Source organism: Nymphaea colorata, unplaced genomic scaffold, assembly GCF_008831285.2.
Source record: "Nymphaea colorata isolate Beijing-Zhang1983 unplaced genomic scaffold, ASM883128v2 scaffold0633, whole genome shotgun sequence".
In the NCBI taxonomy this organism is placed as follows: domain Eukaryota; kingdom Viridiplantae; phylum Streptophyta; class Magnoliopsida; order Nymphaeales; family Nymphaeaceae; genus Nymphaea; species Nymphaea colorata.
In genome coordinates this window covers 1-16,082 of record NW_022205139.1, presented here as the reverse complement: position 1 = coordinate 16,082, position 16,082 = coordinate 1, and the positions used below count along the sequence as shown (strand labels likewise).

The following is a 16,082-nucleotide window of genomic DNA, read 5'->3' as shown; positions in this document are numbered from 1 at the left end:
AGGCGCGATTGGTCTTCATTGATCTTCAGAGGCATTCCAGGATACAGTTTGATCTTCGGTCTTCTTTTCTTGAAGAATTCTTAAGCAAAATCATTCCTTGTCCTGCGCCGATGCCTTCGAGGAAAGTTATAGCTTCTTCTGCGTCCACCGTAGCTATCATCGTAAAATTCTTCATCGTATTCATACATTGTATGGTGCCTGTGTGCGCAATGGGAGTGGGAACGTAATGCCAATCATCCTGTTTCTATAAGATGCTTAAGGCGATTGCATTTTTTTTTAAATAAACAGGAATAAACAGTCGAGACTGACTTTTGTGAAAAAATAATGGCCAATATGGAGCATCTATCCAAATGGTTTCTGAAGACACGCCTGCAAGAGGAACAACTTCTTGATTACTAAGAACCGTAGCCTGATAACAATGTAATGATAATCCTATCTAGGAGCTTGAGCATGCAGCAAATTCCATCAAAAGTCATTTCCCCCATCTAAGCGTGCCCCGCATCGTCGCAAATCTCTTCTAGAGCATGCAGCAGGTGGTCGATTCTCGTATCATTCCTCCTCAAGCGTAAGGAAATTCAATATTGCAAATGTGCCGCCTCCTCCCTTCAAGGACATATAAGAGGAAGAACGCTACCGAGTGAAGCAAATAATTATCGAAGCGCTTTTAGAACGAGGCTATGGGATGCAGCCATTTAGGTAGCACGTAACGAGTGTGGGATTCCCGATAAGGGTGGAGTATAAGAAATACGCGGGAATTGTAACATCAATAGCGACATAAGCGTTTCGAGCTATTGAAAGGTTTCTTTAAAACTTTTGCGGAATACTTGTTGAGTCATTGCAAAAACCAGACATACGCATTCTCTATTCTATCCTGCTCAACTACAGAGACTATTCTCGACAGTTCGCTCCTAGCGATTAGTATTTCGGAAACTACTCGCTTTTCCTGAGAGCTGGCTACAATATGGCGCCGGAAGGAGCCCAGGTGGAAGCACTAAGCGTCTACAGGACATACCAATCTATCTTGAAGCTTCTCATGATTCGTGGAAAAGAGGTAGACCCTACGCGTTACGATGAGAGAGAAAAAATCTCAGTCTTCAGGCAAGAAAAAGACAGGTTGTTTTGCAAGAAAGTAGTTTCTCCATTCAAGCATCAAGTAATTGCGAATAAGGTAAAATAACCGTAAAAAAACCCATACTAATTACCAGAACCTTCTGAATCAATGAGTGCTTTTGAAGATCCCAATGACGACGATGGCATGGAAACTTCGGTCCTTCCAAACGGTGTAGCAAGGCATATAGTTAAAACGTGGAACGAATAATCATAATAAGAGCTGGCATCGTTCTTCATTGAGCTGCAAGATCTAGCCAAAATTCGTTAACGATATCGTTAGATTTACGGATGTATTACCATGTTCGAGAACATAAACGTCCTGCGAAGTTACGTGTTTAAGATCATTCGAAAGAGCCTCAGGCGTGCTCAAAAAATAGTCAGAGTCTACGCAGATGACTTAAACGCACAAGTGGGACAAGTGATCAACCTTCGCCAAGATGAAAGGTATGTGCAATATGTCCTTACAAGTCCTGAGTTTTTAAATGCGCGAATTTTACTCTGCAAACTCCATAACATGAAGGCCAAAAATCTTCCGCTGATCGAATAGATTGCTCGAGCCCTGCTGATGGGATTAAACACAAGGATGAACCACAGAAGACCTTACACAAGACGATGATTCATATATGTTCGTTATATATGATTAATTTTTGACTGTTAATTTTTAAACATTAAATTTCAAAAATAATAATGAAGCTTCTTCTCTTGCTCTGCATCCTCAGTGGAGTTTTAACACAGAACTGCACCTCAAATTTCTACATGAATACATCCACTCTCGCATGCCAATTCAACTTTATTCCCTACAGCAGTGGATGCGCATCATCTAAGTTCAACTATTGCAAGATCAGCTACTGCACAGAACCATCACAGGCACCGAACTCCACATGCTCCAGCTATAACTTCTTTACTGAGTTTAGCTTCAGCAATTGCATGAGCTACTGCTGCGGGAATAGCCTTAATGAGGAAAGCCAATATGCGGCTGCTGCTAAATGCACAGCTAAAAAAAGCAGTTCAAACAATAGCTTAGAGAGCATAGGAAGAATACTCATGGTTGTTCTGATCATTGTGGGATCAGTTTGCATACTTTTCTTTCTTGCTTGCTGTGTATATCGCAAATCAGCCTTTAGTAGCCGAATCAGTGCGTTAAATCAGCTTGATAACCCTGAAGCACCAAAAAACATAAAGGCAAAGAAACCAATGCTGGACTAGGCTTCGCTTCACAACCTGTTAACAAACCGAGACTGGAAGGATACTTATATAAATCTAGAAGAGCTTCCGAATTGCTCGATTTGCCTCGGCGATAGGCCATACCTCAGATCGGATTGTGGTCATTACTTCCATCCAAACTGCCTGCGTCTATGGCTAAAAAAGAAATTTGAATGCGGTGTTTGTCGAGGAAACAACCTTTCAAACTTTCAAATAGCTTGCAATAAGTGCTTTCGCAGGGAAACATAAGTTCCAATAGGAGATTTAGTCAAGCTAAAACGCAACTATGAAAAACTGGCTTGCCCATAGTGTGTTTGATATTTCTCCTTTTACTTATAAAAAAATCAGAGTTATCATAAGCGGATAGAAAATAATCAATATGTGATAAGATTCTTGAATGAGCAGGTTGGACAGTGGACGGTCTTTACACCCCTGAATCGATATAGCTAAGCTGAATATATTTCCGTGTAAGATTAAAAGCATCCTTGGCAGAAAAGGCGGAAACATTCTAGCTAGGTTGTTCGACATAACACGCATTCGTATTTCCTTCGAAAGCATTCTATGATGCATTCCCTGTGATACAAATGCCCGCAATCGAGCATCATATTGACCTCTCCACAAAGGCATACGGAACAATCGATTTATTTGATATTTCTTGTGTCTTGATTCCATTCTCTCTCATTACTCGGCTCTAAGTCCACATGCGTTTCATCTTTATTATCACTATTTGTTACTTATTCCCAAGGTAGGGGCATTATCGACTGCATTTACTTTTATACAGCAGCAACATCTTGAAAAACAATAAAGCATTTCTTCATGAAACCTGTAGAAGATGATGATTATTGCCCCCACTAAGAAAAGACCACATAATATGGCTGCTACAAGCGTTAAAGAGATTACAGAATTTTGTTGAGAAGCTGATGGTGGGCAAACTATGTTTTGCTGGCTGCAGCAATATTTTGAGCATGTTTATCTGTTACTATAAATGTTGTTTGTTTGATTGAACGTAACTGCGCAGGCTTGGAAGATTGGATTTGAGCATGATTATGACGCATAAGTCACACTATAGATGCATCTAAATGGAGGAGACTCGAACTAGAAGAATGCACTGCAGTTGCTGCAAGATGAAAGGTACACCAGGAGTGCAAAAAGTATTAACGCTTTCATTATTATTTATTCAAAGTTAAATCATTTATTATCGCAATATTTCAGTATAGATAGGTGTCCATTTATATCAATGAGGATTTATCCATATAAGTGCCTATAAAAGGATCATTACTCTTGTCTTTTTAAAGTTTTTTTGCATGTTTCGCATGCATTTATGATTGGCTGTCCAAACTAATCGACTGTTTTTTACTTGATTGCATCTATAAAAGTGGTCGTGTAATACTAATACTCACAGACTTCGCAAAAGATATCTACGTTACTGATCTTACATCTGCAATTTGGGCAAGAGGCTTTGCTCTTATACCAAACCAATAGACAAGGCATGTGAAAGTAATGCTTGCATTATAGTTTTATATTGGCCCTATCGGCTAAACAAATGGAGCATGTTTTATCTTCGTAGATTGCACTTCCATTGATGAGCTCCCACTTCTTTTCATTCGTGAAGAGAGCCTCTAATTTCTTCCGGTAGCTTATATTTGTGATGACCAGATTAAGAACTGGGTTAGGATTATTAATCACCCTTGGGTTAATGTCGAACTCGACCATTGAGAGGTTGGGATTCGTCTGTGAATTGTTGAGTGATTTATCCATGCAAGGAGAAGAACAACAGCAGCAGAGTGTGCTTAAAACGCCACCCATCTATTTAATTTATACCTGTAAAGTCTAGATGGATTTCTTAAAAAAAGATATAAATTTGTTGCAGTATAAGAGCAATAAATGTTTTAATTCGGTTGGTAGAAAAATCTACAAGCTTTGCAATTTTTATTCAAAGTAATTTTTGACAATTTTGAATGTTTTGGCGCCTTTCACTTATATATCAAGAGATTGTTAATTTCCATAATCGCTAAAACCTATACCATCAATCAACGGCAAACCTATTTTTCTGATGATCTTTTTGATAGAATTATTTTTTATAGAGACGATCACTCATCATTATCCGAAGGCTTTACCGATTCCGTAGGCAGCACCAGCAGCAATCGCTCCAATGACGATAGTCTCAGGGACAGAGACATACCATTTCATTCCTCCTACACAGCTCTTAGCGAGACCCAAGACACCCAAGAAGAAAGCGGAAACGCAGATAGTGGCAATCACAATGCTATCCTCGATAGTTGCCATTCCGATGCCCTTGGCCACAATAGATGGGATGATGGGAGTCAGTCCGAAGATGGCAAAGCTGAAGAAGGTCACAAGACTGTTTGTGAAGGGATTTTCCTCTCCTGCGATAAGTTGAAGTTCCTCGATCATCATGATTTTCAGGAAACCATCCTGATTTTTGCTCAAAATTGCACGATCTCCTCAGATACAGCTGGCTCCAGTCCCATTTCGTTGTAGAGGTGTACCATCTCCGCTTTTTCCGCCTCCAAGTCATTTTCAATTTCCCTCCTCTCCCTAGCTTCCTCCTGCAACATATACTCATCATCACTCTTCGTGCCGAGATAATCTGCTACGGCCATGCCGAGCCCGTCACCGATCATGGAGGCTATTCCAAGAGCTAAAACCGTGCTGGGGGTACCGCCGGATCCAACAGAGGAAATGGCGATGATGAGGGTGGTGCAAAGCCCATCGAGTCCACCATAAACAGCTGACTTGATGTACTCTCCCACAGAGTTGTGGTGTTCATCCTTACCGTGGGGATTGGCTGACTCAGAACCGTCCTTATTCTCACTGTTTCCCATCAAATAATTACAAATGGTGGTATTGGAAAATCAGGATATTTAAATTTATTGTATAGCTTACTTGGTGAAATTTCAACCCTTCTTGCTAACAGGATAATATCCACATGCAAAAAATCAAATAATACTCCCGAAGATTTGTGCCATCCTTTGGAGCATTTTAGTGAAAAATAATACTTTCATTCATTATTTTGATCACTATCATCAAATCAAGCTTTGTATTGAGAAAAGCAATAATTATTGCAAATTTTATGTTGATTGGTTGATAATTATAATGGACAACTCATAAATCTTGAAGGAAATTCAAAGCATCCAGAAAGAAGATTTCTGCGAAAAACAATCCCGATTCTGGAAGTCCTGGCGCAGGTACTGATGATACAAGCTAGACGCTGGATTGTCTTGACTAACAACCTTCTCCTGACCTATAAATAGCGCCGAGTCTACCAAAACCCCACGGAAGTTATAGAGCTCAAGGAGGTAATTTCCATCAAGACTTGCGACGAAGAACACGACAAAAAGAATGTCTTTGTAACTCTTCCCTTAGATAGAAAATTGAAACCAATGAGACCACTTCTTTTTTGCCTGCTAGAGCTCACTCGAGAAAGAACAATGGATAGGATCAATCGGTATGAAGTTTATGATGTAGGAAAGGCAATGGTAAAGCGCAACAACCGTGATCTTGATGACTGATACCATTTATGTACCTCCTATTTAGTATGATCAATAAAGGGTCATTGAGCTACGAGATACAATAATTCGTAGCTGTGATGTATAACTATAAGAAAACATAGATTTTTTCATAGAGAAAATTAAGAAGGCAATACATTTAGATCATTTTTTCATCCTCCACCCATAAGGAACAAAACCAAGAAGATAACACGACAATCCCGCCAACGAAATATGTGGGATATTGGTGGAAAAGCTGAACTAATGAGCCAACTTGCTCAGCATATGCTTCAAGCTCGTTTTTGCTCGTTACTGTCACCTCCACTGGTCCATTATTACCAGCAAACACATTTCGGAGTGGTTCGGCCTTATTGTTGAGAGCACGCCTTGATATACCAATTTGCATTCATTCATCTTCTCGTAGTTGAGAGAGATGATGATCTACATCTTATCAAAGCTACTTCAAGATTTTAAACCGTCTCATTGGGGCTTACGTCTTTCTAAATGTCTGAGATGCCGATCTCCGATGAAAATTTGACAATGATCCTCATTTAATTATAAACTATAAAAGAATATGCGCCACTTAAAGCCTCAGATCATCAAAAGTGATAAAGATAGGTGGTAAGAAATATCATGCAAAAATGAGTTAAAGAAAATGTTGTTGATATTCCTACAAAAATAGTCAAAGGCTTCAGAAGATCGCAAAGTTGTATGACGTGCCAAGATGTAGTAAATCAAAGGGTATAAGTTTGATTTTCAGAAAAAGATATATCTGATACACAAGAAACGAAAATTTTGGTAAGTGGATATTAATGGTGGAGAAGTTACTTACAGAGCCGGAGTGCTGAGAGGATAGGGCGAAGAGCATAAGATCATAGAAGTAAATAAGAACTACGAAAACAATACCTTAGCTAAGGCAACCGTCATCACCAAAATCGCAATAAAATAGAAAAAGGTTACTATTCAACGACTGCAGAGAAGATTCCATAACCCAGTCCCTAAAAAAAGCCGGTTAGAAGAAGGAAAAAGACTTAAATATAGTAGACTGCAGAAACAAATCACGAGTCTCCTAGGCAAACTAAAAAAAGATAAACAAGACCAAAACCAAAGAAATAAGTCTAGCCAACAAGTGGTGCATAGATAAACAAAAAGTTTTGGAAAGGTATGTAAAAGGATGATGAGCTTGTTTAATTTAAGTGATTGGAAACCAGTTAAAAATAACTCAAAAATAAGGAGACAATGTCCGCTTTGAGATCAAGACATTTTCATCATTCGATTAATGCATAGACCATGTCACGGAGAGGAAAGCTTCTATACAAAATAGGGCTTCCAACCAATGAAATCTTCCACATTCATTTAACAGTAGAGTAAAACCACATTAAAAAAAGGAAAAATTACAACAAATAACATCCTCTCAAAGCCATAAAATTCCCTGACAAACATGACAGATAATGCAATGTGGCAGAATTCAGGAGTAATCAATGATACTGAAGGATAGAATGTATATCTTCCAAACTCACAGCTAGGGCCGCCGATAGACCACTGCATCAAGTGCTTCTCGCTTAGAACTATAAAGAAGAGACTGATCCTACGGGATGGATTATGAGTTAGAAGCTTGATGGGGTAAGATGTCTTTGGACTGGAAGTGAGATGTTCTCCAGAAACGGAAATAAGTTTAACTTCCCTAACTTTTTCACGAAAAATTGGCCAAATTCACAGCTTGATGGATAGCTTTTCATTGGAAGAGGAAAGTTTTCTCAGACATTATCTGCAGTAAGAAAGACTGTACCTATTTCTACTGAATGGGCGAACTTGAAATACCTTGTATTCGATGCGCCTGGATTAAAATAGCCATTCAAGACCCGAATCAAAGTCTTAGAGCGAGAATTAGCAAAAATTGATAATCCTTACCTTAAGTGCCACGCTCATAGGCCTTGTGAGGGTTTTCCCGATTATTTATTGAACTTGACAAAGTAAACAAAGCAGGAGGAGAAGGAATCATGCTTAGACAGCCAGATGCTCTTTATGAGAATAAAAGATCCAAAAATTTACAAAAAGTCAAAACTTCCATGATGATTAGGCTGAGATAATTGGCTATACTGATGGAACAGGAAGATGCCTTGGATGGATTGGCGCTTTAAGAGTCCGGAACGGAAAAGGAGTAGATTTTAAGTAGGAAGCGGCTGAATGATCAAATGAGGCAAGACCCTCCTCCAATAGGCGCAAAGATAACTTATAAGTATCAATAGTTCAACAAGGAATCTGGAAAGCCAAGGTTTCCAACTTTTCTCAGGATGTACGAAGGATGATCATCAACTTTTTATTTTCATGAATCATATAAACATTCACAATCCTGCCTTTTATATCCATTCCTGTCTTTGATGAATATATTCGTTAATATGAACATTTACAACCTGCAATAGTTTAATGTGCTACCTGTTCGAAATGGTTCCACCCCACAACTCAATTCCTTTTAGCCTGCCCTGCTCTCATTCCGTTTGTACTCACTGTCTATCTTCTTCACAAAAGAAAGCTAAGACGTCTGTTATGTGTTGCCATCATAATGCAGCACAATCTATCGTGGGTGCAAAGGTTAACATGCATATTCAGCAAGCACTTTAACGACTTTTGAAAAACACTGCCAATCCGCAAGTCGGTGGAGGTTTTAATGAAAAAAAAGATAGGATGGAAAGACTCATTAGATCAAAGTAAGATGACTTGAAAGCTTTTACTTAGTTGTTGGAGCAGATATACAACAATGAAATCAATCGAATCTTGAGCCTCAAGAATAGGGTATTCAGAGAAATTAGAGATCCAGCATCATCATTCTCGTAATGGAAAAAATTAGCATAAACTTCGAAAGATACGCAAGAAGTTGAAGAATCAAGAAGAATAGTTTAAGAAAAGATCAAATAATTAGCAGAACTAAACCTCGAAGAGATGGCTCAGACAATAATCAATGAGCCAACTATCTGCCTCCAACGTCATTTCAGCATTTACACGATGACGAAAAGATAAGAAAGAAAACATTGAATCATCTATGAAGCCATTGAACTAACGCAATTCAAACAAGTCAACTATGGCCAATCAGAATTACCAAGCAAATAGAATGTATATCTAAATTGCGTTAAAACTGTTGACTCGCCAATAAAACAATCAAAAAACTCAGAGTTTGCAAGCAATTGAGCAGTTTCAAACTGGAGGAAAGCATTTCACCAAGGAATCATTCCAGAGTAGACATGGAAAGCTTTACCATAGGCGTTAGCCATCAAAATAATAACATTTATAGAGACTAATGGAGAAACCACTCTTAGAGATTTCTAACAAAGTAAGTACATCCTCAAGTCAAAGGTCATCCAAGATGAGCGTGAGAAGAGGATGAGTGATAAATTCTAAGATTTAATCAGCAGTCTCAAAAGCAATTAGCATGATTTGATATACAGTCCTGACTGCTAATCGATTGAAGAGGAGCTTTTACTTGAATAAGACAATAGAAATGATGTTAACTTCCTAAAGGAATACGAAATCTAGCAAAAGAAGAACCAAAAAGAATATAAATAAGGCAAAAATCTGTGTTAAATTGCTAGAAAGAGAAGAACAAATACATCAAAAGAATGGAGGCAGTTCGTACAGAATAGGCATTTTACAATACAAATGTTTGCAATAACACTATCTAGCTCTTCAATACCGATCTAAAATAGGTTAATTGAAGGCATTCCTTGATAGATTTGACTGGAAAAATATCGAAGTAATCAAGTTCATTGGCACTGGTATGCAGGATCACCAGTTAAACCTCATTCTCAACTATATGATCAACGGAAAAATAAACACTCTTCTCTCTCCAACAATTAACTTGAAGAAATTTCCTGGATGCTTTAATTCGATTTACAGATATCAACAAATGCCTAAAAACTGTTTCTCTCCAAAAAAACTCAATCACCAATTGCACAATAACGCCAAGCTAAACTAGCCTTGCTTAAGAAGAGAGGAGTTGTGATTTATATCTGATTAATTATTGCCTATAATAAATTTAGTAAATATCAAGCAAATCCATCAGTAAAAGATTTTTAGACCGCCAACAAAGCTATGCTTTTGTTGTCAAAAGATAAGCAAGAATGCTTTTCTGATTGTCGCGCCATACACCCATTAGCTTGTAAGCGAGCTGCATAATGTTGTCACTTGTCCATCCTGTCGCCATTTTTAAGACTTTCTTTGCTAAAAAAGTATGGCTTCAGCTAGTTCGGAATCGCTACCTTCGTCCCATCGGACTAGCAGTGTAGCTCAAGCAAAAAGTGGCAAAGAGAGTCGTATTTTTTGGAAGAGAGACTGATCTGAAATCACTTCCTGATTGGTTTTCATGTAGAAGACCATAATGGGTAATTCTTGTTGGAAAAGTCAACTTAAACTCCATTTCTGCAAGGATTTTTTCTTCCATCTGGAGCAGCTCCTGCTTGCTATATGAGTTGCTGTATAATCCAAGAACTTTTGAATACTTTCTGGGTATATTTCTTCATATTTTGCCGCGATAAAAAAGCAGTAGTAGCAACCAGTTGGATGTTTCCAGTTGATACGTTTTTGAGCTTGTCCATGATGGTGTCAAATAGATGAACGCCCATGAAAATTGTTTACCTTCGAAGATTGGCGCGATGTGAAATTTCAATCATCCATTCCACTACAACTTTCCTCATCTCTTCGTTCATGGCATGACTCTTGAGGCTTTCCCTGCGTCGAAAGGGTCAGGAGATTCGGGATTGGCGCCTTGGACGAGTACTGATGTGCTTTGGTTAGAAAACACAATCTTCGAGTTCGATGGATTGCGACTCAAGGTTGGCTTCATAGGGATGAGATTTTTCATGTCTTTAATGATCTTTTGGTTCTTGTTAGATAGGTTGCAAGATAGTGGTTTGTCCTTGGTCAAAGGGGTCACGGATCTCTTGAACATGTTAGTTATAATTTGAATTGAATATAGCGAAATATGAGTTTTTTTGAAATTTAAATTTATTAACGAACTAAATCCAAGGATTATTGGCTCTAGATGAAGTTAAGGAATTATTAATCAAAAAAAACTTCTTTAACTAAAAAATAATTATGATTGATAAATTTACTAAACTCTCTTGGTATTCTAAAGCCATCAAGTCAATAAAGAATGAAATGGTTTATAATATTAATTTAATGATGCAAAACGCGAGAAAGCGGCCGTGCAAGTTTAAACAAAATTGCAACAACTTCAAGCAAGGAAAGGATTGCCCATATTCCCACGATCCATGCAGATTTGGAGACAGGTGCAAAGATATAGCGAATTGCCAGTTTTACCATGGAGGATCAAGCTCCATCTCATCAGCAACCCGCCCTGTGTCAAATAAACGAGAATTCAGCCAACCAAAGAGCTAAGTTTAATGTAGATTCGGTGCCTTAACTGCCGAAAATTCGCATAGGGAAAGTGTTAATTCAAGCATTCCCCACAACAATACTAAATAGGCTAGTCGTCATTCCTACCAGTGGCAAGGCCAGCCCAAAAAAAATTTGATCTTCCCAAACATTAAACTCCCTGCCAGTTTGGAGCACGATGCAATATGTTTCCACTCGGAAAATGCCCCTTTAAACACTAACAATCATCGATGCCTCCTTTTCAGTCCAGCAATTCTATGGCAGAAAAGCAACCCGAGGACACGTCCCAATCATTTAAAACGTCCTTTCAGGCCTATGTTTCAATTTCTTGATGAATCGTACATAGCACGAGGATTGTGGGCGGCCTCACGAGTTTACTTTAACCAAAACTATCAAAAAAACCTTTCAAGTTGACAATTAAAAAATCACAAAATGCTCAATTTTCCAATGCTATCAGCAAGATGAGCAGCCGATATACGTGATCTTGGCATAAGGCCGAATTGTTTTCGGACAGCTGGTCAACTTGGCCAAAGAGTGTGGCATGGAGCATATCAACAATAGCGCAATGGTCTTCAAGCGGTGTTTCAACAAAGACATCGCATTCCAGGAAGACCCTATCTAAGATTTCTATCTAACTTACACCTTGAACGAAAATTATCCTCGAACTGACATCTTGGTAATGAAGACTTCAAGGAATTTACATATATGCCAAGTCTATTCTGGAGCCATCCTCAGTATTCCCAATAATCGCAACATCCTCAGCGCCATCTTTATCAATTAACATCTCTTGATTAGCTTTTAGGACAAAACGAAGCTTTTCTTAAGATATAATTTCTCAAATTTCAGCTTCCAAGAAGATAACTGCCCCATAACTACCCACCTATATAATCTTAGAGGCTACTTTAAGAAACTCTATGGTTCAGAAGTTGCAGGCAGCATCATGGATGAAAAAAATGCCTGTTTCATTAATGAAAGATTCGAGACTCATATGGTTCAAATGGAAGAAGTAATAACTATCTTACTTAGAAAATAAAGGATATTCTAATCCTCGAAAACGAAGGCACTCCCATAGCCTTTATCCTTACCGAAAAGCAACTTTTTGCCCTTAATCTGCTGACCTTCCAAAAAAAGAGTCTTCTATAAGGTGGAATTGGTCAAGGCCTACAATTTACATCACTGGCTTACACCCTCAATCACATCTTTATTGCAATCGATAGCTGGGGCATCCTCATTTATAGCATGAACACTCTATAGGCTCCTACAGGCGTTCTTTGCCTTGGAGACAGACAGTGGAGGCTTTCAGCAGATGATAGGGGAAACCTATGCGTGATTAGTCGTGAGAAGGACGGATACACAAGTTGGTGGGTCTACAAGGTTCGCCGTCATTGATAATTGTATATGTGTATGTATAATAATTTTAATTGATGAGTGCTGACAAGCTGCCTGTTGTTCCCTTCAAAAATACGATTGAGCGTCAAGAAATCGCAGTCAGGATGTACAATCATCGCAGAAGGTTGTTGTAACTTGAGCTCAAAAAGCCAAAGGGACTTGTATCTTAAGTAGCCGCAGAATCATACAAAAATCTTTAGATTAAAATCCCAAGAAAAATTACTTACTGTAAAGCAAATACACTGAAATCGAGCGTTAGAACAGACTGCTTTTCGAAAAGATATCAAAGATCAGCAGGAAGAAAAAGTAATCACACTCCATGGAACGCATGAAATCCCTCAATATCACATTTAGACGAAAACAAAATGAATCCATCTAAAATGAAAATGTGAGAATCTATAACAGAATCCTGAAACAACGACCATTCATCAGCTTCAAAGAAACTGACAAAGAGTTTATGAATACAAGAAAAATGTCAGACCGTCTTTCAAAGAGAGAAAAATATAGATGGAAGACTGGTATTGACCGATGATATTCAAGTTTTGATGTTTAGGGTATATTCAAGGTTGAGAATAAAAATTCATACTTAAAAATGAACCAATTCGGTATCGTTGTGTTTTTCCTTATTTGAGAGCCGTTACTATTCATCATTTGTCTTTAGCTATTTTGAAGTTAACTGTTTCTTAAAATTGCGATTTTCCGAGTAAAATGCCTTATTCTGCGAGGAGCTTCCGATGCTTAGCTGATGATACTTTCTTCAGAAGGAGTGATTTCATACTCCTTGGGTAGCGAGTATTGTTGGATGATATTGGCAAAGGCAGATACTCTTCCCATTTCCGTCTGAAAAACATATTAAAATTGACTGTAGTCTCCTGTAGATAAATTCACAGCTATTTCCGATGGCTGTATTCGCATGTTAATTATTCTTATCTGCAAAACCAAAGTAAATTTACTTCTCACCGATGGCACTTTTAACTGAACGTTCAGCGGCACTATCCTTTCAGCGTTACTCTGGACAATATCGAATCGCAGAGATAGAAGATCAACGGCCGTACTTTGAAACTTGGCGAAGAGACGCAGAGAGTCGAAAAGGAATTGGCGCGGAAGGGTGATGCGTTCAATCTGGAAGCAACAACTCATCCTGCAGTTAATGTTATAATCAGATGCAAAGTGATATTGAGGAGGAATCAAATATCAATGTAGTAGGTTTCCTCTTCGCGGGGCTTCGCAGAAGGAGCAGCGCCCGCCTTGCAGTTGAAGATGTTTTCCACTATTTCGTCTCTTGCCTAGATTTCGTTTGCTGGTCTGCTGGGCATGAAGTTGAGCAACTTTGCGTGAACATTAAATCTTAGCTTTCTGTTCTTGCTGGCCTTCCGATCGACTTTTTGGTCTTCTCACCTCGAGCTTATCTGTTCTTGAGATAACGAAGCGTATCACTGATGCGGAAATCGTTTTAGTCCTCTACTTCGCTCACATAGATCTTCTAGAGCTCGTTGAATAACTCAAAGTCATCGTAAATCTGAGGATTAGAACTGGATCGAATATCTTATTCAGTCTGGAAGAGGATCTTGAATGTGCTGCGTTTCTGCTGGCATTTGGAACTTGCTCTTGGCCACTGCTCGACCACTTTTTTGCTTGGCCAACTGGAGTTTGCATAAGTAGGGAAGAGTAGTGGGAGGCAGAGACATTCAGTAAAGCTGTCTTTTGTGACCACTTCACCAACTATTTTATGTCTATTTCATCAAGCTATGTTGGGCTTGGGTAAAAGTTGAGTAAAGGTTTTACACTTGAAGTCGGCTTCGCTCGTAAGATTTACCTTCACCAAGCTATTCGTTGAGAGATTCTTGGAACTGAGGAAGTTCAGGAGCGGATTAAAACACTTTCTTCGAGTAGCTTTCATAAAGTTACATCAAATTGTTTAGATTTTGGAATAATTGCTGTTCAAGTTTTTATGTGATTTGTTAAGGTCAGCATTCTGTGGAAAATTACTGACTGGGAATTTCTTCAGCTGCTATAACTCATTCTGTTTGTTGTATCTTAGGTCCACCATGTCCTTGTAAAGGTCAAGTTGGCCCTTGAGGCATAGCGATTCTTGATTGCCTCATCTGATGTCTTTTGCATTTTCCTAATAGTTTCGAACTCTTCATCTTCTTCCTCAATTTTTCTGACATCTTCTGTTAAAAGTTTCGATTTGTTGATTCGCTCTTGCTTGAGATCTCGAAGGGCTTGCGAGAGGTGATTTTTCTCTGGCTAAGAGTCTACTTCCTCTTCTTATGTTCTGGTTCTTGTACTGGCTATTTGGTGCCACTGTAGCGTTAATTGCTGAAAAAGTAGGCATTTTTTTTGAGATTAGCATGGGGGCTTGATTTCAACAAAGCGTTGTAATGCTCGTCATCGTGCTCTTCCATCTCAAGCACGTCCAAATTCTCTTACTATTGATCAAAAAGGTCCTGCTTCTTCACCTTCTTCACTTTAGGGGCGTCCGTGGATCTCTTTCCTTGCTTTTTTATCATTTGCTGATATGTATATTATAATATTTTAAGAGTTAAAAAGCCATCATTCTCTTATAGGGTATGTTCTTTGCTTGGGCTTTTCACACCATCCAAAAATATTGCAACATGTTGACTTCTTTTATTATTGTGGAGGAACGATAGAGAATGTATACTTTGGCTTTTATGGAGATATCTAGTTACTTGAATCCGCTTTCTTCTAGGTTTCGTTTTTCTTGATTGGCTCCTCATTAGGATTAGCCTTTGGGTTTTCTTTATGTTCCTAAAATTACTTGATCTTTACCTGTGCGTTTTCTGGAGCCTTTGGCTTAACGTGAGCATCTTCGATAAAATCAGCCTATGAAGGGTCTTGGAGGACAGCCTCGAACTGGTATAATCTTGTATTAAGAGGAGGCCTGGATTGTCTTAATACTATTTCATTTTTATCTCCAGGAGCGCCTTACTTGAGTTTACTTTGCACTGGCTTTTCATCTTACTTATCAAGTTTGACAATTATGCTAGTCTATTCTCCAATCTTTAGTTTATCTTTATTTTTTAATTATTTTGCTGCTCATTATCCTCTCTGCTTCCAATCTGAGATCCTCGTATTGAGGATTGTGGAGGGAATCGACAAGACTGTTGATCTTGAGAGGTCCTTTCTGAACTTAGGTAACCTTTATTGATTGATTCTTTACGTTTCGAGGGGATTGGCTATTGTAACAGAAATTGATCGTCCTCTTCGACATTATAAATTATAAAATATATCAGCGATGGACTTATCATAAGATTTTTAAGATCGCACATAAATACCTTGGACAGGTTAAAAAATATCTTAACCTTTCATACCAAGACAAAATTTATGCCATATTCCAGATCCATATTTTATTTTCACAAGTAGGGGTTGGGGTTGGGGTTGGGGTTGGGGGTTGGGGTTGGGGTTGGGGTTGGGGTTGGGGTTGGGGTTGGGGTTGGGGTTGGGGTTGGGTTGGGTTGG

The 16,082-nt window shown here is 38.6% G+C and overlaps 1 protein-coding gene across 1 annotated transcript; it reads right to left on the bottom strand.

The window, feature by feature from the left end:
• Positions 1-4,760: 4,760 nt before the first annotated feature.
• On the bottom strand, positions 4,761-5,159 carry LOC116245311 (uncharacterized). Its single transcript, XM_031616945.1, has one exon. The coding sequence runs from the start codon at positions 5,157-5,159 to the stop codon at positions 4,761-4,763; it is 399 nt and encodes a 132-aa protein (XP_031472805.1).
• Positions 5,160-16,082: the final 10,923 nt, after the last annotated feature.

Excerpts from the sequence above, each read along its gene's own strand:
- LOC116245311 (XM_031616945.1), bottom strand. The coding sequence starts at position 5,159 with ATGGGAAACAGTGAGAATAAGGACGGTTCTGAGTCAGCCAATCCCCAC.